General features: G+C 39.1%; 1 protein-coding gene across 4 annotated transcripts; it reads left to right on the top strand.

Annotated features, from left to right (window-relative positions):
• On the top strand, positions 1-25,124 carry tbl1xr1b (TBL1X/Y related 1b). 4 transcript variants are annotated; one of them, XM_026149741.2, is made up of 16 exons: positions 1-221; positions 2,158-2,224; positions 6,667-6,770; positions 6,944-7,089; positions 7,593-7,809; positions 9,203-9,335; positions 12,650-12,791; positions 13,169-13,232; positions 13,320-13,417; positions 14,121-14,181; positions 14,568-14,689; positions 16,157-16,231; positions 17,815-17,942; positions 18,672-18,837; positions 18,945-19,046; positions 24,561-25,124. In XM_026149741.2, exons 3-16 carry the CDS (start codon positions 6,713-6,715, stop codon positions 24,585-24,587), a joined length of 1,539 nt encoding a protein of 512 aa, XP_026005526.1. In that variant the 5' UTR covers positions 1-221; positions 2,158-2,224; positions 6,667-6,712; the 3' UTR covers positions 24,588-25,124. The 4 variants fall into 4 exon arrangements, with proteins under 4 accessions (XP_026005526.1, XP_026005528.1, XP_026005524.1 ...); XM_026149743.2 differs by having other exon boundaries at positions 13-33; XM_026149739.2 differs by lacking the exon at positions 1-221 and adding an exon at positions 451-641.
• Positions 25,125-26,676: the final 1,552 nt, after the last annotated feature.

Genomic DNA, 26,676 nt, shown 5'->3' with positions numbered 1-26,676 from the left:
GCTTGGCTGCGGGACAAACTCGCTGAGGCCTTGGTATGTTTTTTTTTTCTCCCTAATCCCCCCCCAATCTTATCGCTCGGTTTCTGCGTGGAAATGCGGCTCCATGTTGGCGTGAACATATGAAACGGGCGAAGACATTATATTTAATCAACTCCGAGGACAGTTTCAGCATTTGCAAAACCCGGCGTGATTTTTGGTGGCTTTTTTTTTGAGGGAAATAGGTTAGTTACCGCTCTATGGTTGTGTTTCAATTACATGTGGACGGAATTATAAAATACCCTGTTATTCTAACATGAGTGAGCTATTAGTTTTGATTATTTAACGGAACACACGTGGAATATTTTTGCATAATGGGCTCCCGTCGTCACGGGTTAATCTTTATATTGATCTTTAGTCCGCGCCGCTTTGAAATAACAGTTGTTACAGGAGCTCATTTTTGCATGTCGGGTCACTCCAATGTGTCTAATGTCTGAAGCCGTTACAGCCTCTCAACGCCTACCTTTAGCTTTAATACTATAACCTTATCGTAGTTCATATATGTGGGAAAACCACCATTCTTGCAGTCGGTTAAAGAGATGACACGGTTTGACTTGAACACGAGAGCTGTGGAAGATATCGCCAATTGAGAGGTTTTTGTCCAAGTAGGTAGGAAATTGTAGCTAACTTGTTAGCATAGCATGCTAGGTTAGCTAGTTAGCTTGTTGGAAGGCTCAGAGCGGCAGCGGGCTGACGACCTCACTGTATTCGTTTGAAATGCAGTTTCAGAGAAGCTAACTTTACTCTGTTGTCGTGAATTGCGTATATTTTTGTATGAATAAAAAAAAAGTTACGGGTTAATAGAACTTTAAAATATTTGATTAGCAGATGCGGCTAAGTGCTTGTGAGGAGCATTAAATGAAGTACAGACCGCCTTGCCTGGCTGGCATGTGTACTGACGGGTACGGCCGCCGCTGAGGCAAAACTAATGTTAACTCGCACGTTAGCTTTTGATTAGCTTTTATCACTGCACACTAGACACCACGTTAAAATTGCATCTACACAACTTTGAACTATTCTTTGGTGGTGAAGTTAAAGGGAATGAAACGCAAGTAATTAGCCTTCATTTGACAATTATATCTGGAATGCTAAGGCCGGTAGCGCCCTTTCGTACATTCGCATCTCCCCGTGACACATGACATGTGGACAATTGTCAGCCTACCTACAAATACAGCAGGAACTATTTAAGTCTATTTATTGCTACTCTGTTAATAGATGTGCTGATAGTAGAGAGTTTATTTTAAACAGAGTTGTCTTAAAGGCACTTGGGGGCAGTTTGAGTAATTTATGAGCACACACTGTGCTGATAGTGACTTGTCACACACCAAAGTTCAACTCATTCATTCATCGCTAGCTCCCTGCAGACTAACATGATGACAAATGTATTTAACTTGGCTCCAGTCAGACAGACGACCTTTCGCCTAAAATGGTAACCAAACAAAATCTGATTTGCCCAGTTGAAAGTACTAATATGCAAAATACCACACGAAGAAGTGAGCAATTGTTTGTTAATATTCTAGGCAACAGCCGCCTTTATTACATTGAATCAACAGTGGAACATCTGTATTTCGTTTCCTTTTTACTATTTAAGTGTATTTAAGGCATGCGTCTCTTTTAGAGAAGTACTGCAGGGATTGGTGCCAGGCATGGCACACATATCCATTTGGTGTATTCAGCTTTTTGCATTGCTGACCTAGATTCTCTCATTGTTTTGTGACACGCCCCTTCCTTCAGAGCATTTTACTCAGGTTGCCTTCTCATCCACTTGCTAACAAGCCATTGCTAAAATGTTCGTTCTCAGTAGGGTAATTTGTCATGACACTGATAGGGAAACTGTGTCCCACGTGAATGTGTGGCAGGGCCTGTCTGGTTCTCAGAAAGCTGGAGCAGATTATTTACCTCCACTACATGGGGAGAGTTGGGCTGCGAGTCATAAGGGTGCCACTCATGAGTCTGACTTTTCATATCAAACTTAAAAGATATGAAAATATGTTTTGTTCACTTTGTTTGTTTGTTTTAAGGAGTGATTACACACCAAGCAGCTTTTGTATGTATAATGAACTGTAGTGTAGTTACTGATTTTGTAATGGGGCATTTATGTTTGTATTTTTCTTCTCCTAGGGGCTGAAAATTGTTTCCGAGGACAAAAGCGCTATGATGCGCCTCTGAGGATATCACGATCACATGGGTAACACATATCACTATTTATTGTCCTTCCTTTGCCCTCCCACCCCCTTCCGTAGGTATTGCTTGGTGTCTTTCTCTTGGTTGTGTTGAAAATTATATCGCTAATGCCTAGTGTAGGGACTCTTCTAAAGAAGAGCACAGCAGTCTTTTATCTGTGGTCTAACCAGAAGTCTAAAGTACGGAGCAGGATTTGGGCTTATTGCGGTAATTTCAGGTTTAACCCAGTGTTTGTCAGTATTACAAAGGGGTTGTATTCGTACAGGGTTACATCACCGTAGTAACTTATGCTGCAGATATAACCTATTTACATTTGAGATAAGAGATCAGCAGGTACAAAATCACTACATGCTGACCAGTCAGTTCTCTGTAAAAACAAACAAACAAACAAACAAACAAACAAAATGTTTCATCACTCTTTGAAAATCCCTCTGAACTTGGTTTGTGGATAATACTTAGGGCTAGAGTGTTTATTTTCTTCCTCCTTCATTTTTTTTTCTCCTTGTTGTTCTATTTGCCTTGATACGTGAAGCTGACACTTTCTCTAAGCCTACTTTTGAATTCTGTTTTTATAATTATTCTTTACTTGCTGTTAAACACCATCAGTGCTGGAGTTGAAAAAAGAAAATTGTCTTACACCCTAAACATGATTTAGTCCTTCTGATTATCCCATGTCCTTAAGGTGTAACACTGAGAAGTCCCTTAACTTACACAGTATTTTTTCCAGCTTTTCTTCCTTGCTTTAAATAAGCTGCACTTGAAGAGTTACTTTTAGCAACTCTTTTTCCAGTTTCACTGACCAAAGCACTTAAACCACACACACATTTATACAGTACTTTCAGTACTGTAATTTGCCCCTTAAGAGCACTCTTGTAGCTGATTTGTTGGCAACAGCTGTGTTCCTTTCAGCTTGTATTATATATATTCATATTTAATCCTGGGAATGTTGAAATGACTACTTATGTGGTACAGGTCCTAGTAATAGGAATGTGAAAGAAAATGTTGAGAATCCAGCATTAATAGATATCACCAGGAATGTCCTAAAATGCTTGGATTTTAATTAAAGTTGATGTTTGTTAATGATGTGAAATATTTATTTAGAGAATACGTCAATAAATCCTCCTGCTGCTTTTACAGAACACCATTAATAACATGTGTCATTATAGGTTTACAGTATGGGAGTGTCTTTGCAGGGTTTTTTTTTTGTTTGTTTGTACGGCTGACTCGTATGTTGTGTTTTTACACCTGTACAACTATTTTAAACATTTGGTGGGTGGTCATTGAAACTTCATCAGCTTGGTCTGCTGAATGTCTAGTTTTAAAAGAATAAATGAGGCTGAAATGAGAACCAGAGAAACTGGAGAGAGAGAGAGAGAGCAAAGTGGCATGTAGCATGAAATATATGAATAGTTTGTTTATGACTTTAAATGTCAACCAGTGCTGCCAAATTATTGTTATAAGAGGTTATTTTATGCTTGTAATCTCTAAATTCCTGCAGTTAATCAGGCTCAGTTTCATGATAAGTCACATATTTAACTCCATACTTTATCTTTAGGAATATCATGTTGATGTTAGTGAAGCTAATAAGAGAGTGAATTATCTGAAGATGAAATGCAGACTAAGAAAACTCACACAGACAGTGGAATATCAATGACATGCAGGAAGTTCAAGTGAAGGATCTGAGTCTTCTCGTAATTGAGGGGGAGATATTGAAGGACCTGCCATTGAAGACAAGCAGTATCACTGATTGAAATTTCAGGGGGTGGTGAATACATTAGAGGTTTAATATCACAACTCTATTATCATTTGTACTGGTGTAGCGGTTAACATATTTGCCTTCCACGCAAAAGATCCCAGGTTCAACACCAAGAGGGGACACAGTCTTGGCCTCAGGAGTTAAAAGTTAGTGGACTCCTAACTGTGAGTCAAGCTTGGAATAAGGGCGCAGCTGGAAGTATCTTCTCTTTGTTGGTTCTTCCTTTTTGACCTCAGAGTTGTTCAGTCTGTTTTTCTATGTTTAAAATGGCTTACCTGTCTCCTCCACGTCTCATCAGGCCCTTGCCTAATTAAGAGTGGAGTGGGTTGTCAGCTTTTTTACTGAGGGATCCCCTCCCCTCAGAGTTATGTGTGACTGAACCTGCAATGATAAATAAGCACATTTGCAGGTGCAGTCACATTGAGCCCTAAATTGAAAATCCACACAGCATCCAAAAATGTCCTTCTTTTTTCTCGCATTAATGAATAATTGTATTCTATTTATTTATTTTAAAAGTAGAACCTTGAGTCTTACATTAGCTGGTATAATGTTAGCATGTAACCAGCTGTTGTTGTTGTTGTTGTCCAAAGATGGGAAGGTGGCATGTCTAATTTGCTAAGAATATACAATTGTAACATGTTTTCTTGTGTTAGAGCTCTGACTGCAGTTTAGGAGATGAAGCTTGAGGTGAGAAGAAAGTATGAGGTGGAAATCAGGCAGGGGAGAGAGGAGTGATGGAGGCGATATGATGAAAATAAAAGAAGGCAAGGCAACATGGTGGCTTCCACAAACCAATGCCAATATGTATTTGTCTATGTATTTATGTATTCATTCTAAGTTGATGAGGATGCATCAGTTTGTTAGAAAAATGAATTACACACCCATCTGTGTATATTTATTAGTGCCATAATTTTTTTTCTATCAGATAATCTCGAATTACTTATTCTATCTTTAATCTTACTGTGAGTGGCTATGTGACAGACGTAGACCTGTTAGTTATTGTGACTTCATGTTGTCTTGGAAGCGATACATAAATATTAAAAGGTCTAAACTATTAAGATTGCCATGACAGTCTTTACAGAAAAGTGACCATGACTGATATTCAGATGAGAAGCCAGCATGTTCAGATGCTGTCAGATTAATCAAAAGAAATGCATGTCTGAAAGGGTTTTGGGTAGACAGCTGACTTATGATGCTTAAGCTTTGGGAGTTATGTCTCTGAGCTATTAAGCTGCTAATTAAAATTTCATAACAAGTTTGAAAGTTACCTAAGAGATACTCATAACTCTTTGCTCACCATTTAGACCTGACTGCATTCAGCTTCTATTTATGTTCGCTTTTAAAGATGCGGGTGGCTGCTGGAGTTTTCTAATGAACAATAGGTGTTGCTACTCAGACTGTACGCCACATCAGTTCAGAAATGGGAAGATGGGAAGGAGTCAAAACTGGAAGCAAAGACATTGGCGAAGTTATTTTTCCACAAGGTCTCGTGTTTTAAACTATTGACACATCCCCTTTTGTATAATCTGTGAATCACTGAGCTTCTGTATTGGCAGTAAAAACCAACACGATTGTACACTCAGGTTCTGCACCCAGCTGTGGAGGCACAAGCTGGGTTATAATAATCAAGAGGTTGAAGTGACACCAAAACTGCTGCTGTCACCAGCAGATGTGATGTCACGTTTGTGAGCATAAAAGCTCACACAGCAGGAGTGCTGCATCAGCTTACATTTATTTGTGCTATAACCATCAAACAGAGATTTTAAGGTGAAGACAGTGCTGTGACAGTAATACACTGGTGGCAAGGGGTGCATATTTTATTGAAATGTGTTGTTAGTTGTCATTTTTTGTTTCCTTCAGTAGAGCTTATCGGAGATTGTGATTTCTTTCAGGCTTTTTGCTAAGTTCTAGTCATACTGCTTCATTGTGAGAAAATGTATCCCGCAGGACTTTCTGACCACCTTGTTATGGATTACTGAAGGACTTGTACCAGATTCCAGCCCTTTTGGTTGAGTTGGTCTTGGATCTGAGCCTCTGGGATGTGGCAGGAGACATGTTGACTTTTTCAGCAGGCTGGCATCGTGGAAACAGTAGATGTTCTGTCCCTCGTCCAGTCTCCTTGTTTATTTCCACAGTCCCATTTAAACAGTGCAGGTTCTGCATGAACAAATATGGAGGACAGACACAAGTACTCGATGGATTATTGCCGAGGTTTAAATCCCATCTTTCCCAGACGTTTCAGTATAAAATAACCTGTCTGCCTCGTGAAGGCGGCTGGTAATTATTTCCTGTTGTAGGTTAATGAATGGAAACTGGTGCCCTGCCTAGAGCTAAGTGGTTTCTGCATCCACAAATAAAGAGGAACAAGATGTCGTCATTTATCAAATGACATTTGCGATTGCCTACTTCTGTTTTTGAATATCCAAGATGTAGGTCAAGCAAGTTAATTTATTTTTAATGATTTCATTTAAGGATTCATTTTCATTTTCAGTGCATGTATGACCCTTTTAAAACTGATTTAGCGCGCCAGAATACCAACTAATGTTTTTGCAGTCCATTTATGTTGTTGTTGATTTTAACACATGAGTGATCGAGATGTGTACCACTAGAACTCGTTTGCACTTCACTTCTGCAGTGTCTAATACCACTGGCTTTTAATGAACTCTGTGCTTTGTGCTTTACTTTTACAGGCTCCTATCCTGTGCTGACCCAATGGTTTAATCACCAGGACTAAAAATGAGCATAAGCAGTGATGAGGTTAATTTCCTGGTTTACAGATATCTGCAGGAGTCTGGTATGTCCAACAAATCAATATTTGATCAAACAGCTCTGCTTGCTGTTGTAGTAATCGCAGTGTTAGTAGTTTTAATATTTGGTCATGAATAACTTTTAATCTTGCAGCATTTGAGTCTGTGGAAATGAACTTTGACTTCATCCTACTTTTTGCATGATCCGTTCTTCCCGCAGGCTTCTCTCACTCTGCGTTCACCTTTGGCATAGAGAGCCACATCAGTCAGTCCAACATCAATGGAGCCTTGGTGCCCCCTGCTGCCCTCATTTCCATCATTCAGAAAGGCTTGCAGTATGTGGAGGCTGAAGTCAGCATCAATGAGGTCAGAGTCTGTCTTTGCATTGCTATCGACTGATTAGTTCACACTTGAAACATGCTGGAAAGAATGGGTGTAGTGTTTACTTATGTGTCGATTGCTCTGATAACAGTGTGACCACTTCAGTTAGAAATTCTTTTTGGAAATCATGAATGCCAGACCACCTGGCTTGTTATGAACACACTGTTAAAAAGCCAAAATTCATGTTGTTATGGAAGGGGTGAATCTTCAGCAATAATGCTGCTTTGCTTATTTCAGCAAGGCAATGCCAAACACATGCTGGCCGTGTCACAGCTGCTTGGCTCTGTTAAAAGAGCCTGGGTGCTAAACGGAGCAAGTAGTTTCACAGTCAGACCTGTTCCTCTTTATCACATTCAGTTTTTCAAAACTAAGATGGCTACTGTCAACGTGCCAATCTTCCAGCTTCCCCTTTCCCCCCCAATTTTCCACCCAATCATTCCAACTCCTTTGGTAATGGGGTTAAATAACACTGTATGTTCTCTTTGTAGGATGGCACCTTATTTGACGGGAGGCCAATTGAGTCCTTGTCTTTGATTGATGCCGTAATGCCAGATGTGGTCCAGACCAGGCAGCAGGCCTATAGAGACAAGCTGGCCCAGCAGCAGGCGGCAGCGAGCAGTGGCAGCAGCACGGGGCCACAGGGAAGCACCAAGAACGGAGAGGGTGCTGCCAACGGGGAGGAAAATGGATCCCACACCTTAGCCAGTAAGTTTAGCTCATGGTTGTAAACAATCTGAATCAGCTTGTGAACTACCTGTTGTGTTTTCTTGTCTCATGCAGGATGTTATTTTGAGCTAAATGTCTGATACACAGTTATAAAACAAAGGAGTGTTGGCACATTTTCAAACATGAGTACACAAAACACCTAGATGATCTACTTTTAGTGAGGCAACAGTACAACCTGAATTAATGTCACAATCAGGTTATGAGTCAAAAAAATTTTTTTTTGCTAATTTCACTAGAATGGCTTCATAATATTCTGAAAGATTGCATCTTGTTAAAGCTAACCTCTTTGATTTTTATTTTATTTTTTTGCATGATTCTGTCTGTGTGACCGGTTTAATCTTTCCCGTCATGGCTGCGTCACAGTTTGAGGGTTTTGTGTAAAGTGCTTTTGGTTTGGTTGGTTTTGGCCTGACTGTGTTGTACAATGGGCCGACATATCCTCAGCATAACCATGTATAATATCCACAAAGCTTATAAAGAGGTTATACACACACAATGCGGTAATATTATGTTGAAGCACAGTATGTATTACTCTGCGAGGCTCCCGACTACGGTAGCCATAATGCTCCGACAATCCATCAAGCGGTGCAGCTTCATAGCTTAGCAAAGTGGTACTAAAACATTTTTGACAGATTTTTGAGCGCCGTGTACCACATAAAATCGGTTCAGTAATAATGATGGTGCGTATGAAAGCAAAGGCATTGCGCATATGCATTTTACCCATATTCTATCACAATATTTCATTTTTTTATCATTGCCCAACATTATACCGATATTACCGTGAGCGGTATGATGTGGCCCAGCCCTACCTGCAATAGTTCATGTGTGCTGGAGCTTTAGGACTTCAAGAACGCCGATGACCTACAATTCAGTACACTGCTTAAATGCCTCCACACTGAGGATCCGGTTCCTGCTGTGTGGACACAGTGGTGTTAACCATCTGACCTCAGCACCTCGTGCTTGCGGTTAAGCCACTTTTTATGAAATAAGTTCAAGCGATGACATACTCGCGTGCTGCTGTGGGAATGCTGTGGTTTGTAGGTTGGGTGATGTCAGATTCCCATCATGACTAATCTTGTACAGTGTGATGCGGTTTGCTAGGCTGGTTGTTGCACAATGATGTTTAGTGAAAACTGGTTACTCCTTTTCAAATTAACTTTTGTAGCAGTAGAACAGGACTCTACTTTTTCTTCTTTGCGTTCAATGAGAGGAAACTAGCATGTGCTCATATAACATACCTTTTCATTATTTTTTTCTCATCATTCATGTATTTGCTTCTCTTTTCCTGCTGCACTGCATTCGCTTTGCTTTCTGAAAAATTGCACAGTACTTAAAGAATACTCAAGTTTTTGTTTCACGCTCCTTCCTGTAGATCACCACTCGGAGATGATGGAGGTAGACAGGGATGTGGAGATCCCCCAGAGTAAAGCCATGGTCTTGAGGGGCCACGAATCGGAGGTTTTTATCTGTGCCTGGAACCCAGTGAACGACCTCCTCGCCTCTGGGTCAGTATTACAGTTTTCTGATGCAAACGTGGGATTGTTATGGGCGAGAGCTGGCGCAGCTAAGCGTGTTTCTTTGAGACCTTCACATTATCACCTTTTCACCTTGTAATTCAAATAACCAAAATGATTTAGCTTTTCCTTCTTGTCTTTTTTATATCGGTCGTAATTTAAGTATTTTTTACCCAGAGTTCACTCTTGATGATTTATTATAAAGAGTCCAGATCTGTAAACATAGTTGATCATTTTTAAATGGTTGATTTATAAAAAGAATAACTTGTGTGGAATAGTCAGTGAGCTTTTATCACAGCTAAATGAATGTTTCTCAGTTAGAGGAGTGTTTTCCTGGACATTTGCTGGTGCACTTCAGTGTAATCACCCGAGATTTGCAGTAACACGTTACTTTTTTCAATTAACAAGTAAAGTAAGGGATTACTATTGCAAAACAGTAACTAGATTACTGTTGCTTTCCCATTAGCACGCTGTGTTACTGCGTTACTAAACCTTGATTTTGTTTATGAGAGTGTCTAATGACAATGACGTCTGAGCGTGCGACATCCGTGGCAGCAGCAGCAGACGTGTGCAGATCAACAATGGATAATATGGAGTGTGGGAGAGAGTACGACCATGCAGCGTTTAAAGCTGGGAAGTACTGACATTACTCTGAGTTTGATTCCGTAAAAAGTGACAAAAACATTAGCGTGTGTTGTACACTCTGTGTGGGAAGAAAAGTTCTTTCTACAGCAAAAAATTTTAATTGAAATCTGAGCAAGTACCGAGCACGCTGCCACAGGAATGTGAAATTCAGAGAAACCCCCAGAACCCCTCACTGACATGACCGCTGCAGCACCGGGCAAACCTCCAACAGCCCCACTCCTGCGAAACAGGTGAAAATAGACTTAAGAGTGACAGGACTCAGTGCTGCTGAATCTTTGACTTTATTTATTTTGTGCTGTGTTTTACTTGCTTCTATTTGAAAGAGTGAGTGTAAACACAAAAAAATATTTTATTTTATATGCTGGGATATGCAGAAAATAGCTTGAAACAAATTTCTTCAAGTGAGAGAATGTTGCATATTTTTTAATTTTTGCTCGATGCAATGTGCATAAAGTTAAAAGATTAAAACAAATAAAACAAGTTTTAAAAAGAGTTTTTCATTTGATTTATATGATGGATTATGCAGAAGAAATAGAATTGGGCTGAAAGATCTGGTGCTTTAGGTTGTGTATCTTGTTTTTTTAAAAGTATCTAAGTAATAAAGTAATTAATTACTTTTGAAAATAGGTAAAGAGTAAAGTAACAGGATTACTTTCTTGGAGAAGTAATCAATGTAATAGTAACTATTTACTATATTCAAGTAACTTGACCAACACTGGTAAAATTTCACACGCGTGGGACTAATAAAGGTTATCTTATCTTATCTTAATCACACAGAGGGAATCTCTTTACATGGGTGGAGTATGTATTCAAGAACAAAACATGCTGCAAATGTGACACATTTTTCAGAAAACACATGAATCCAACGCAGCAGATTTCCTGACAGGTGTTGATTTATCCCTCACTGACAGATAAAGTGACAAGAATCACTTTTGGTGTTAACCCTCTGGGGTCCAGGGTATAATTGGCCGTTTTTGACTACTTTTGATCTTACCTCTATATTTCACATTTAAAAACTGTTTACCTTGCCTTGTTTGGTATCATTATTTTCAGCACAAACTCAAATATCTGAAATTTATTTTGTCATTTTGGCACACTATATTAGCACAATTAATCTAAATTCAGACAAAAAAATTCAAAATCCGAGTAGAAAAAAGTTATATTTTTTACTGTAAAACCTGCAAACATGTTTAACGAATCATTTTCATAACTTGAAATGCAAATAGAAATTGCACATTTCTAAAAAATTATACACAAGTTTTGCAAACAACAAAGTTATATGGTACCATTTACCTAAAAATGCAGCCATTTAACCATTTAACCAACTATTTACAGAACAATCACGTGTGCTGCATCAAAAAGAAGGCACACGAATTATTTGTGCCAGTCCAAAAATAGTTTGTTCAGTATAAGACAGAGGAGAACAGCACAGGCCTAAACCCTGCAGGTCTGACAGCAGGAGGTGTATCAGTCTAGTCTTCCATGTGGAGACAGTGTTTACACTGGAATCTGCCTTAAATGGCTTTTTTGGAGCAACTGTGACAGTATAACTGACACACAATACAAAACAATAACTACACAACACACTAACTATAGCCTCTAAACACGCTAAATATCATTAATGTCCCACATGTGAAAGCTGTGTCGTCTTAAAATGGTCATGTGATTTTGACGCGCCGGCGTGTCTGTCGACCCCAGAGGGTTAAACACAATGTTAAATTCTTCTCTATTTGCTTCAAGTGTCAAACTCTGTGCACTTTATTGCCGTTTTACAGTCAGTCTATCTATAGCTGGTGGCTTTTTTATGGCTTTAAAACCAGGCAGATAACCTCAAGAGTTGCACCTGTTAGGTAAATGGGCCGTACATTAAACGCTGTATTTGCTCTACTCTTATTTAATTACTCGGACCAAAGTTTGTTAAACTCTTAGTCAGACAAACCCACTCATAAATCAGCTCTCTCTGCGGTTACATCAGACACAAACTTCTCCACTCCTACGCTCCACTGTTTGTCAACATGGCTCAAGGGAAATGCCTGAATTTTTCAGCAGTTGAACAAGATGATATAGAAGAATAATGCATGCAATCCAACAGGATGCACAACCACTATGTGGACTAAAAAAGGCGAAAAATAACGATCATCTGAAAGAAAGCTCTGTTCAGCAGGAATTAAAAGCTGAAACATGCCAATAGCATTTTAAACCTTTTTTCCAAATTAAACCGGCGAGTCTTAATTTATAATGGTAGGCAACCAGAGGTAAGTATTCAGCTGGCTGTTTGCTGTGTATTCAACAGTCTTGCTCCTCAGTATGTGCATGCGTCTTAAAATAAAATGGAGAAAAAAAGCGATTACATCTGGAACAATCCTGTAATATAGGAGGGTCTGCGTAAAGGGCCAAGTATCCACATAAACCAACGTGAATGAGTTTTGTGCTTGTAAAATCTCTTTCTCCTTTTTCTTCAACAGATGATGTGAAAAGTTTTGATAGGGATTTTAAAAGATTTTGGATTTGATGATTTGGGTTCAGGTTCGATAAAATGCCTTTAAACCCCAACCCTACTCAGGAGCAATGATGGTCAGTTTTATAACCTTATCAGTACCGATTTTAGAAGTCCAAGTCATGTGGGTGTGCCTAACGCAAGGTTGTTTTGACTCCTTCAGGTCCGGGGACTCGACAGCACGGATCTGGAACCTGAGCGAGAACAGCACAGGCGGATCCACCCAGCTGGTTCTGAGGCACTGCATTCGGGAAGGGGGCCAGGACGTACCCAGCAACAAAGACGTCACCTCACTAGACTGGAATGTGAGTGAAAGTGGGATTGTGTCAAGTTAAACTGTGGAACCCACACACTAACACGATCATACTGAGTGCTCTGTGTTGGTCATCTAGTCTTCGGGTGTGGGTTTGTGCGCCTGTGTGCATGCTAATAAACACAGCTTTATCAAGAGGCATTCCTTCTAACTATAGCCATGTATAAGGAGGCACTCAGATGAGGGAAAAGGCCTTTTCCATAACCAAGCTGCAAACATTTTGTGCTCTTTTACTCTTATATGTTCCTGTTACCATTTTTTTGTAGTCAAAGTCGATGCACAACGCTTAAAATGAGCCTCATTCATTTACTCATAAATTAGTCATAATAATTTGGCTGCACCCAATGACACCACGCTTCTTTCCTTCAGAGCGAGGGGACGTTACTAGCAACCGGCTCATATGATGGCTTTGCTAGGATATGGACAAAAGATGGTAAGACTCTGGCATCTTCTGCATCGTAGCATTTCAGGCGTTTGTCCCTGGTCTCTTTCCAAGTGGCATTTGGTTATTTTTTTTCAGGTAACTTGGCCAGTACTTTGGGTCAGCATAAAGGCCCTATATTTGCACTCAAGTGGAATAAGAAAGGAAACTTTATCCTTAGCGCTGGTGTGGATAAGGTGAGACACGTTGCTTTTCTTTGTATTTTTTTTTATTATTATTTATGAATATTTTTGGGGTGGAAATCTTCGGTCATTGGTTTGGATTCCTGGTCTGACTAAAACAAACAATTTGAACACATTGTCTTGGGTTTGATTGGTCATTACTCAAAATATTGCCCATTTTTATAGAATCAAATTTAAAAGCAGAAAATTCGTAATGATATTCTGCTATAAAGGGAAAGTTAAACATGAATTTGCATAAATGATAATTTAATGACAATTATTTTCTATAATTTTCTTCCTTTTAGCAATAGCAAATTGATGCCATGCACGTCTGTGTGGATATGTAACATAATCAGGTTGTTGTATGTCATAAATGTGAAGGGCAGCGTTTCATCTGAAATCACAAAGCTATTTGTTTGTCCAGTCAGAATTATCAACACATGGTTCAACATTGCCACCTAGTGTACAGAAGTATATTAAAACCTTGTCACCTTGGGATTCTCATGATTGACCAGCGGCTGGCGTATTGTGATATAAAAGTTTCGTCATGTTTGTGATATAGTGGTGTAGTTTTGTATTATCTCTGCTTGTGCAACAAGCAAAATATGAAAAGATTGCAAGATGTTAAAAAGAGAGTGTTTTATTCTATGTAATGTTTTTGATTGTTTTTTATAAATGACACTAGTTCGTCATAAAAAGCATCTCTATCTTCACACAGACGACAATTATTTGGGATGCACACACGGGAGAGGCGAAGCAACAGTTTCCTTTCCACTCAGGTGAGTGACAGGAGTCAGCTGGATTGTTCACATGACGTTTCCTGGAGTGTTTCTGTTTTTAGGCATACGTTACCTTTAGTTGAACTGCAGTGTGAGAGCACAGTGAGAAGACCTTCACTTATTTCTGTCTAGTTTTTCTGGACATTGTGACTGAGCTTTGATCCTGTGATATTCAAGCTAGTATATCTTTACACACAAGGTATCATTTCAGCTTTAAATGAATAGACAAAGCTTTTTTTCTTTTGTTTTGTTTTAAAACCATATGTTGATCTGATGATCAGATCTAATGTGGAAGGAAGAAATCTTTACCGTGATTTGTTCGTTGTGATCTTCTACGTCAACTTACTGCTACATCAGCCTTAAGCTATATCTTTACCTCTCCACAGCGCCCGCTCTGGATGTCGACTGGCAAAGCAATAACACATTTGCCTCGTGTAGCACAGACATGTGCATCCATGTGTGTAAGCTGGGCCAGGACAGACCTGTAAAGACCTTCCAGGGACACACGGTGAGAATAGAACACTCCAGTGTTTGCACTCCATTGCACAAGTAGGAAAACAGCTCTGGTGCTCAAATGCGCTGTGTTTGATCAGTGACGTGCGGTGACTTTTACAGAAAGACAATAGGAGAAGGTTGTTGCCCAGAGACACAAACAGAAACATGTTCCTTCATTATTTAACAAGATAAACTGGATCAGATTAAAACATTTATGCTGCCTGTCTACACTCCTTCCTGGCTGATGACTTGTAAAATATTACTTTTCTAGTTAAATGAATATCTGCTATACCAAAATGATTTACTATTAGCTGAAACTGACAAGTGTTAGATGAAGTTTTCAAACCATTCCTTTAGGTAGAGAAGCAATAAAACACGGTATGATCTGTATAATTGCAAAATTGTATCAAGTAAGTATCAAAAATAAGAATTTTTCAAATATTGCTGCTGCATGAATAAAAATGTTTTTAAAAAGTGTAATAAAATGTGTTAATAGCAAGAAATCAATAGAATGAAAAACGTTGACAGTACGATTAACTTTCAATATCTAAAATGTTAATGACAAATAAAGGTGGAGTGTTGGTTAACATCATCAAGTCAAACATCATTGTCACAACTTTCCTTGGTAATGTACTAAAGCAGCTAGTATCAACCTTTTCACTCTCCATTTTCTCTACATCACACACGTTGGCCACACTGATTAGCAAGAGGCAACTCGGTGATACTTGTTTACTTGCTAATACTAGCTGTGCTTCCACACAAAGCCCAGATCTGACTGATCTCAGAGCAGTAAAGGCAGAGCCAGGTCCGCTTGACCCGCACATTGGTCTGATCAGTTGACAATAGCAGACTGCGGCCACAAGATGGCAGTAAAGTAAAGGTGAATGCAAACTGGCAGGGAGCTTTGTGACAGCTGTCTGAGATGAAAGGAGAGGGATCACTTTACAGTGGTTCAGTTAAATTTATGTCTATTATTAGGTTTGACTATATTTAGATGGAACATTACTGTGTTACATAATATCAGGGTGGCACTCCCTCCTTTTGGTTTCTTATAAAAGTTATAGTGCTCATAAAGTGCATTCAGTCAGTGGTAAAAAAAAATTATCGTACCATTATGTGTCACTGCCATTATCATTTGTCTCTGTCATAAGCTGATGAGCCTGATAGGCTGGTTATTAACTAATTTATTTCATAGAAATATGTACTATGCAGGTCAACACGATTGTTCTGCAAATTGTTATGGCAAAGAGTCTGTTTTTTTTTTTTTTACCCTTCTCATTTTTGGCCAGTTTGAAAATAAAAATGTGAGCTGGAGTAAATGAAACCTTAACCTTGGAAACGATTTGTTTAAAGTCTTGAATTTAGAAGAGATTTTTGTTTGGTCATAAGCCAGTGTTATCCTCATGTAGTGTATTGTATTATCTGTGGCCATGTGCGCCAGTCAGACTTTTTGTTTACACTCACGTCTTTCTCACCCTAGAATGAAGTGAACGCCATAAAGTGGGATCCTACTGGCAGCTTGCTGGCCTCCTGCTCCGATGACATGACCCTAAAGGTCAGTTCACTCAACGCAATGAGGCCTAACGGAAAAGAACAAGCCGGGCCTTCATAGGAACACTGTATCCCAAGTAGGGCTGCTCAATTAATCGAATTTTAATCACGATTGCGATCTGGGCTTTCAACGATCATTAAAAATGACTGAGCTGATTATTAGCCCCTCCCTCATGCTTTACTCTCGCGCTGCTCCGTGTGGCAAATCGAGCGCACCTCTCTGCATTTCCTAGGGAAGCTCGGAAAGCTAAGCAGAAGTTATTTGGAGAGGAGAGTGACTGCCGTTGGTTGAAAAGAGAGGTAAAAAAAAAAAAACTTCAGTGGTGTGGAAACATTATGGGTTGGTGGAGTCAGACGTGGATCAAGTAGACACAGTGTGTAAATGCTATGGTGTAGTAGCTGCACCACAGAGCAACACTGCAAAGTTCACTAAACATAGATGTTTACATTTTTCATTTATTTCTTATATTGCAAACATTCGCACTGTTATCAGTATTTGCACACTATTTTATATTATTTTTTAAAGTCATTATTCAATACATTGTTATTGTTAACCCTTTAAAGCCGGTCAGAGCAGCACGCTCTGTTTTGTGTAACTATTTTTAAATCCCTGTAGAACCTGAACCGCTTAAGCTAGCACAATAAATTTTTTTCCATATGAAACCGGAGGAGTTGTACTTACATCTCATGCCATCAGCTCGTCCTCGGTCACGGTTTCCTTCCACATATAGCTTTGCAAAAATTGCATAAAAAGCGCTTGCAGGAACAAAAACATAATATTCCAGAAACACTTCCCACATTGAAAAAGACGTCAACACGAACTATCGCATTTCCTGCCCGAAACCGGAAGTGACGTCATTTTCGCGGAAAATGTAGTTTTTTACTTGTAGGCCTTAAAAGCCTATACTGGTGTTTTCATAAGTCATGTTTGACTTTTCTGAATAGTTTCTGGGATGCTTAGAACTCGAATTGCACTGCTGGAAATAGTTTATTTTGATGCACATGCTGTTTTCTTTGCAAATTTGCATCATAGGATTGTTTTTTTGTTTTTCCTGCAGTATATAAAAATTGCTGTGTCTCCAAAATAAAACTATGAAGACACTCAAAATAAATTTCCTGTTGTTGTAAACTATTTTTTGCAACTTTTTTGTATTTAAAGTTTTGAGGGATAAACCTCATAAATTTCGCCAAGTAGAAATATATGTAAAAACAAAAAACAAAAACGATTTTCAATTTTTTTGTAGTTTATTGCACTTTTTTGCAATTAATGTAGTTACTATGGACTTAATGCATACATATTTTTAATATATGGGCTATAACAGTTGTATTGATGTATAGCAACTTGAAATGCTCCCACAAATGGCACTACAACATGTAAAAAAAAATAATAATATAAGCTCTGGCGGACTTGGTTCTATGGTAGATCTTAAAGGGTTAAATAAATATCGTCAAATAATCGAGATCTCAATTTCAGTGAAAATAATCGTGATTATCATTTTTGCCATAATCGAGCAGCCCTAATCCCAAGCGTACATTACAAGTTAAATTAATAGCTTTTAAATGTTGCCTTGATTTTCTCTCATATAGATCTGGAGTATGAAGCAGGATTTGTGTGTCCATGACCTCCAGGCCCACAGTAAAGAAATCTACACCATCAAGTGGAGCCCCACAGGCCCTGGGACCAACAATCCCAACGCCAGCCTCATGCTGGCCAGGTAAGAATCGAATGAAACGTGTTCCTAGTTTTTCATCTTTTTTTCTCTCTATGTCATGTGTCAAAGGGGATTTCTATTTATAAGGGAATGTTAATGGTATGTAAATTGTTGTTGGTGGAACACCTTTAGAAAACAGTCACAGATATAAACAGATTGTTTATAGTAAATGGCCTTTTTAATACTAACATTTTGGGAGTTTTTCAGTTAAACGTAACTATGGCATGAGAGTTAAATGCTTGTTTGTTTGTCTGAGATCTGATGTATCCCTTTGAAAGAACAGTCCAGAGAAAAATGTTTGCTTTCAGTTGGATGTGCTCAGGATTTGGACATGGTTCACTACACAATGCAAATAAGAGTTGGCTGTGCATTAGCCAGCATTATTACTTCCTTGTATTTTCTCTGAATTCAGAGTTCATTAACTGCATGTTTAACTGAATAAAGAATCATTGTAAATAATTAAAGCTTAGAATGAGTTATTGGTTTGTTATTGGTAACATCGAGCAGCCTAAAAAAAATTCATCTTCATTTCTGCGTCTGGGATAATGCAGCTCTGCCATGTTTGCTTCCCATCAATTACTCTCTGGACTAGATTTTTAGATTTATTTAGGGGTGGGTTTCAGTTTCCGTTTTAAGTAGCAGTCATGCCACTGACGCAGTGTATTTTATATCTGGCACATGGTTCTTGACACATGACCCTTTGCATCCTCTCTCGTTCCCCTCTCTCTGCAGTGCGTCGTTTGACTCAACAGTGCGCCTGTGGGACGTGGAGCGGGGCGTGTGCATCCACACTCTGACCCGCCACCAGGAGCCCGTCTACAGCGTGGCCTTCAGCCCAGATGGCAGGCACCTGGCCAGCGGCTCCTTTGACAAGTGTGTCCATATCTGGAACACTCAGGTCTGTGATGCTACCTTCAAATTAAAAGCTGATCTGGTAATACATGCTGAACCACAATATTCTAAAGATGTTGCCTGTTATTGATGAATCTGTGCGTGTCTCTCCAGACGGGTGCTTTAGTCCACAGCTACCGAGGGACAGGTGGGATCTTTGAAGTGTGCTGGAATGCAACAGGGGACAAAGTAGGAGCCAGCGCATCTGATGGATCGGTGAGTTTTGCTGCCTGAGAGCTTCATCACTCCCAGTAGTATCCACCCACATGTGCTCTAGCCTGTGTCTACAACTTTCACACCACCTTCCTGACCATAGAAATGTGTCAGCCCCATTTAATATAGGTCTTGCCAAGCTGTTCTGATAGAATGGGCTGGGGGTCTACTACAAGTACATCTGCTGCTAGTATTACAGTAGCAGAAGTATTTGGTCATTTCTCTCGCTTAGAAACTTTCCTAAGCAAAATTGACTGTTTGACTGTAGCCATGACCTGAGCTGATTATTCTATGAGCTGTCAGCTAACAGCCTCTCATAAATGGTGAATTCAGAACTTTCTTCATATTTGTTGGATTTGTTAGCACTTTCGGCAGCCATGAATAAAGCACTTCAATCTGAAGGCTTCATTTAAAATGCTCAATCAGGGCAAGATTTATGGTCATCATGGCATCAAATAGCCGTCTGTCTGTTTACAGATGCTTCTTAACCAAACTCTAAAAGGTTTTTATCTGCATTTGAATGAAACTGCAGAAGTCCCATAAGAGGTTACAAGGAAGCGCAGAGTTGCATATAGACTTTCTTATGAGGGGATTGAAAAGGCTGGAGTACATCTACTGCTGAATTATTTAATTGGATTATAGGCTGATATTGATAGCAGAATTGTTAATTGGCCTTAGAGTGCTGGCTTTTATGTGAGCTAAAAGCTCTGTTGTGTATGAAGCAGAGCACTGTTAGTAGTGTACCTTTCCCCAGGCACACCGAAAATGTTGTTCTTGTAGGTCTCGTGCTTTTCAAACATTATGCCTCTGCATTATGAAGTATTTGTCTCTTGCAAACTGACACAGCAGTGGGAATGGAAACATTCGACTAGTAAGCAGCTACGTGCTAAGCAGTAGGAGAAAATGAGGAACAGTGTAGATATGTTTCCTGTTTTTTGGGGCACAAAGCCAAAAAAAGGGAAAGGAAATTTGAACTGTTTGTATTTTTGTATTATTTCAAAGTACCCCTCAAGTTGAAATGCTCAACTTATGCATTCTATTGCTCATTGTGGCACAAAGTTACATTGCTCTAGCAAGGTACTGTATAGTATGTTTATAACATAACATCCCGGACTGGACCTTCCTATATAGAGTATGTGTCCTCTATATGTACCTATCTTGGACCACTCCTGAGAAAGACTTAAAAATGTTCCTTTTCTATTTTGCAGTTTGAAAGGTAGTTCGGTTTTATTTTGAAATCCATGCTTTTATTTTGCAACAGGAAACTGGCGCAAAACCGTTAAAGGGCTTGTTAGTAACGTTTGTTTTAGGATATGATAAATAGTGTGCCTTAAAGTAGGGCTGCTCGATTATGGCAAAAATGATAATCACGATTATTTTCACTGAAATTGAGATCTCGATTATTTGACGATATTTATTTAACAATAACAATGTATTGAATAATGACTTTAAAGATTGTCAAAAAATAATATAAAATAGTGTGCAAATACTGACAACAGTGCAAATGTTTGCAATATAAAAAATAAATGAAAAATGTAAACATCTATGTTTAGTGAACTTTGCAGTGTTGCTCTGTGGTGCAGCTACAACACTGTAGCAAAGTTTACACACTGTGTCTACTTGATCCACGTCTGACTCCACCAACCCATAATGTTTCCACACCACTGAAGTTTTTTTTTTGCCTCTCTTTTCAACCAACGGCAGTCACTCTCCTCTCCAAATAACTTCTGCTTAGCTTCCCGAGCTTCCCTCGGGTCCTCTTAATTGTTGTGACGGTGTTCGAAATGCAGAGAGGTGCGCTCGATTTGCCACACGGAGCAGCGCGAGAGTAAAGCACGAGGGAGGGGCTAATAATCGGCTCAGTCATTTTTAATGATCGTTGAAAGCCCAGATCGTAATCGAGATTAAAATTCGATTAATTGAGCAGCCCTACCTTAAAGTGAAAAACATGTACATTTCCTGTGCCAGTTTGTACCTGGCTGACAGTGGCACAAGGTTTATTAATGTTTCCTTTAATGGAATAAGTTATGTGCAATCACAATGTCGTTTAATAGAGTTTATGTGTAGTTGTAAGTTAGTGAGGTGATATAGTGAATTGAGTGATGTAAATTTGATTTGTATGCTATATGTGAGCAGGAGAAATTTATTTCCTTGATATTTTGATGTTATGGTAGTTATATTGTTGGTTTTGTTTTGCTCCTAGCTCTTACGGTGTCTTCACTGAATATTTCAATAAAAACTTTTCCAATAAAACCTCTGTGAAGCATCAGTATAAGAGACCATCATTCAGTCAGGGATGCTACACCGTTATCAGCCAAAACAGTAGAACAATGACACAAACTGCTTAGCGGCTCGTCCTGTGACTCTCAAACTTTATTTTTAAGCTGAAACAAGTTGCCATATTTCCTACGAAACACAATTTCCATACGCTACCTAAAATTTGTGTTGATCTGTCACCACAAACAGATTTAAACTGTGACAAACAAAAACGGTTAGGTTAAGTGAAGCAATGCTTTTGAAGTGTGAAAGGCATTTTGTGCATTGTTGAAACAGGCTATGCAATGCTGCTGATTTTTATCACTTTGGTTGATCGTGTGCTCATTTGTGGACTTTTTTGTAAAGGGCAACTGACATTTTGTTGTAGAGATGATTTTGCTGTGTGTGAAGAAGACTGATGTAGAGTGCTGTGGAGGTTTCCAAACTGAGGAACTTGTTTGTTTGAAATGTTGATTCTATATGTTTTAGAAAATGGCCTGAAATCTATAGATTTCAGATATAAGCCATCTCAGCTTCAACCCTCCTTTTCCGCAACCTACTTCTTCAGAATTATACATCTTGTCTTTCACACATGCTCTGAATTAAGGATATGACTGGCTGAGTAGCGTCACGTGGAACGAGTTCCTGCCATTGGTCTGTTTGCGTACATACACTGATTATCATAAAGACAAAGGAAAAAGTGGTGCAAGTTAAAATAAGCTTACTGTACATATGAGAAAGAGTCAAACAGAAAGGGTCTTAAGTTGGACTGTTGGTGCGCTAAACTATATGTTTATTATGCTGAAATGCCCACTAGTCTTCTTCACACTGCAGTGCGTTCAGTTTCCACAGTATCACACAGGGTTCATATGGGTGCTTGAAATCCTTGAAAATGCTTGAATTTTAATGTTGTCTTTTCAAGGTTTGAAAAGTGCTTGAATTTTAGATGTGGTGCTTGAAAGTGTAACTGTATTTCATTCACCACAAATAACTATCTGGTTGAATAGTTTTCTTATCAGATAGAGAAACAAAATGAGTCGCAAAATGTAAAAGCAAAATTTCGCGGTCTGGGCTCCCTTGCGCCTCCGTCTCTTTCAACATGTGGCCCCGCCCCTCCCTTGGAACAGTCGGGCATGAGTGCGCTAACATACCTGTAGGCTGCTGTTTTAATGAGTGTTTGATGGAACAAATGGCGGAGTTTGCGCTTTCCAGTCGCATGATAGGTGAGTGCTAGTAAATAATTTTCCAGTATGCATACGTTACACACGCTATTTTTTTTTTTTTTTAAATTATGATTATTATATTGCTGTCAAACTCGCTGGAGCAATGATTGAAATGCACTGAGTGTGATGCAGTATGGCAGCGCTTTTATGGAATATGCTGTGAACTTAGCTAACATTACATAGCAGTAATATGAGTTAATTTACTCAAGTGAAAGCTTTAAACATTAGCCCGATACATAACTAGCCAACTTAGGCTTTCTGATTAACCCTCTGGGGTCGACGGGCCCAGAGTCTCCATTTCAACTTGGGTCGAACGTGCAGATTTCAAACTATGTACCAGGTTTTAAATTGTGTTGATAGGCCACGTAAAACCGATGGGGTTTTTTCTGAATAAAACTGTCGTTTACTCCGGGAAGAAACGGTAAAAACAGCGTTTTCTAAGGAGAGCGCTAGCAAACACGCTTTGATTGTGAGTGAAAAAAGAAAAAACACTCCTTCCCTATTGGTGGAAAAATGTACCGTGTGGAACAATCAAAAAATGATATGGCAACATGTGGCATTTGGTTGTTTGGGAAGAGGGGGATGTTTTAGCAGTGAGAGAGAGTGAGCGAAAGAGAGAGAGCGAGAGTTTTGCTACGTGAGAGGTTTGTGACGTTTGCCGTGTTTGGAGTCTCAAGTTAGTGTGTTGTCTTGTGTAGTTAGTGTGTGGTGTAGTCGTTGTTTTGTTTTGTGTGTCAGTTCTACTAGTGAACGTCACAGTTGCTGCAAAAAAGCCACCAAAGGCAGACTGCAGTGTAAACACTGAGTGACACGCCTGCTGTCAGACCTGCAGGTTTATCCCTGTGCTGTTCTCATCTGTGTCATAGTGGACACAAACTATTTTTTGGAGTTGCATAAATAATTTGTGTCTTCTTCTTTGATGCAGAACACCTGATTGTTCTGTAAATAGTTTGAAATGGTTATATAAAAAAAAGTCTGAGCCTTGGCTGCATTTTAGGTAAATAGTACCATATAACTTTGTTGTTTGCAAAACTTGTGCATTTTTTTTTTTAAATGTACAATTTCTATTTGCATTTCAAGTTATGAAAATGATTAGTTAAACAAGCTTGTGATTTTTACAGTCAAAAATATCACTTTCTACTCATGTTTTAAGCACAATATTTAATATTTACAGTATGTCAAAATGAGTAAATAACAGATTGGCAAACTGCCTGTTTATTTAAGGGAGATGAACAAAGTACAGTGGAATTGTACATAATAATATGACAGATGATACATTCAATAGATTTTAAGTAGATGCTTGTGCGTTCTTAAAGTCTCATATTTTGAATTGAACTATGTGATCTGTTCAAAGCCTCCCAGTCAGTGCTGTTCTCCATGCCTGTCTGACTGTACATGATGTTATTAGCACAAAAACACTTTAAAGGTGATCATTTAGGACTTCAGCAGTAATACAGACAGCAATGTAGTTAGTGATAGAACAGTTTTATTGGGAATTAACTTAAAAAACAAACAAACATCTGTCTCCTATTTTCTGTCACACAGGAAAGAAGCATCAATATCTGATGAGAAGACTTATTTATTTCTTTTGGGGGGGGTTTTTCAACAGGAGAAGAATATCTCTAACAAGTTGATTTGTTCACATTTTCACATCTTAATTTTCAAGTGAAATGTGCATGTTGAGTTTATACTCTATGTATATAAGGCGACCGTCCTTTTGCAGTATTTTTGTGTGGTGCGTTTTTCTGTGTTAACAAAAGGGGAACAAAGGTGTTTAAGTTCACCTAGGATGATTTGTTTTAATTTCACATGGTCTTACTGAGGTGATGCGAATTGAAACATGCACTTTTTTTGGGAGGGGGGAGGGGACAACACAGTTGTTTAAACATGCCACAGGGGAAGTATGGCCCTCTGCTCTTTTTGGGTTCTGATTGGAAAATATTTGTACACCTTGAAGCGTTCACACAGCTTCTGACTACGGCAGAAACTGAAACTGGGTGACGTTTTGTCTAACCACATATGCCTTCCTGTTTGACAGGTATGCGTACTAGACCTGAGAAAATGACACTCATCGGGGGGAGCCATGGACCGACTACGAATGTGTACATAGCCAAAATGACTGTCCCTGCCTGTCCGCCACACTGCTGTAGTCCCACAGATGCCATGGCCCGCTGTTACAGCCAACTGGAGCACGCCCTCCATCAGACATAGACCCAAGGACCACACCACACACACAACAGTTTATATGCAAATGCATCAGATATGCCAGGTCTGCATGGACATCAGTCTTTGCTCCTCAGACCTGCAGGAGTTAAACATTTCTTTGTTATCACACAGTATAAATGTGTCACCACAAGCAAACCAAAACACCAGGATTCCTCTTGATTTCGCTCTTTTTGTCCTTTGTATCCGACTTGTAAAGACTTTTGTTCTCTGGTGTGTGCATATTGCATATGTCAGCATTTAGTGTCCTGTGGACATTGTTGTGTTGAGTTTGGACTTTATTGGTCTCTGTAAATTACATGTGAGATGGGAGAGAAGAGAGAGGAGATGGGAGATGTTTTTTTGTTTTTAAAGAAAAAAGATGTTTGTCTTTTAAAAAGTGGATGTTCAGAGTCGTGCATTTGGAGATAAATTCATTTACTGCAGTCTTTGAGGTTCAAAAATGCAGGTGTATAGTTTTGTCAACTCTATTTTTATCCAGTAGGTTTGTTCCATTTTTTGCCATTTAAAAAAAACAAACAAAAAAACTAAATATGAAGCAGTTAATCAAAGGTTGAACTGTCCTTTGTTTGCAACCTTTATCCTCAGAAATGGTTTTCAGGTAATCACAGTTCATCAGGTTGTGTTGGTGCCCTGAAGAATTCAAAATCTCCTGGCTGAAAAATGATCTGTGTAGCTTTTAACACTGATGACAGCAGTGCTGTTGAAGAGCGGTCAGCTTCAGGTTCACGTCTTTGAAACTCACCTCGTCCTTGATCTGTCGGTGCAGATATCACTTGGTGACAGAGACGGGAAAACCAGCCCATTACTTCATCGGATTTGTACAATTAATAGTCCTAATTGCACTTGTTTTCTCAGTTAATGGCTTGTTGCTGTCCATTGTTTTTCATAATGCAGCTTTGTTGGTCTAATTGCTTCTCGATACCGGAAACAATTAGACCAAGATGATCTGGAGTGTTGTTTCCTGCTGTTGTCAGGTAGTAGTTGACCAGCATTAACGTACACACACACACACACACACACACACACACACACACACACACACACACACACACACACACACACTCTGGAGACAGGCTGTGTTCAGGCCTATGCACGGATAGACTGTGCTTTTGTGTGCAGTGTTCAGAGTTGGCATTTTGAGTCAAGTCTGCTTTTGAAAAGCAGACTCATCATAGGACTCGTAACGTGTTGTTAGCTCAAATGACTTAGAACGCGTTCAGTAGGAAAAATAAGGTTAGCAGTGTCTCGTCTGGCTCGTTTTTGAGGCAAGTCTGTGTTGTTAAAATGCAGACTCTCAGCATAGGACTTGTTGTAACATGGTATCTGCATATAATATATAAATACATTTATGAATATATATCTATGCTACTACAGGGGTTTTTTGTGTGTGTATGCCACTCCTACGTTATGGGTGGATTTTAAAGTAACCTTTTCAAGATTCATGAAATACAGTACGTGATGTTCTTGTGCATCACTGACAGTTGTGACCACGAGGAATGGTTTTTATTTATAAAATACCATTAAACAGTTAGAACTAAATTTAAAAGAAAAAGACAATGGTAGATTTTTTGATTATTATTATTTTTTTAACCTGCACTTTAGGTGCAAATGGAGAAACTGTCTCAGGCACATCTGATTTAAGAAGTCCCTGAGGACGGCTCAAATGATTTAGAACGCGTTCAGTAGGAAAAGTAAGGTCAGCGGTGTCTTGTCTGACTCGTAGGACACTTCAACGTTGAGATAAACTAACTTCATGGCATTCCCGCTCTCATCTCGTAGCCATAACAACACCCTCGGCTAGATATGTGCACACACGTCGCTGGATAATTCAGAGGTTTTGTTCAGCATGTTACTTGTCTTTTTAAAAAAAAATAATAATAATACTGAAGCTGAACTATGCTGAAGTTTGCTTTAATACAGTCAGCAGT

The sequence above is a fragment of the Astatotilapia calliptera genome, chromosome 18 (genome assembly GCF_964374335.1).
Source record: "Astatotilapia calliptera chromosome 18, fAstCal68.1, whole genome shotgun sequence".
NCBI lineage: Eukaryota > Metazoa > Chordata > Actinopteri > Cichliformes > Cichlidae > Astatotilapia > Astatotilapia calliptera.
This window is presented reverse-complemented; position numbering and strand designations above follow the sequence as displayed.

Excerpts from the sequence above, each read along its gene's own strand:
- tbl1xr1b (XM_026149741.2), top strand. The coding sequence starts at position 6,713 with ATGAGCATAAGCAGTGATGAGGTTAATTTCCTGGTTTACAGATATCTG. Across the intron at positions 13,418-14,120 it reads TTAGCGCTGGTGTGGATAAG|ACGACAATTATTTGGGATGC; the intron begins GTGAGACACGTT and ends ATCTTCACACAG. Across the intron at positions 14,690-16,156 it reads AGACCTTCCAGGGACACACG|AATGAAGTGAACGCCATAAA; the intron begins GTGAGAATAGAA and ends TTCTCACCCTAG.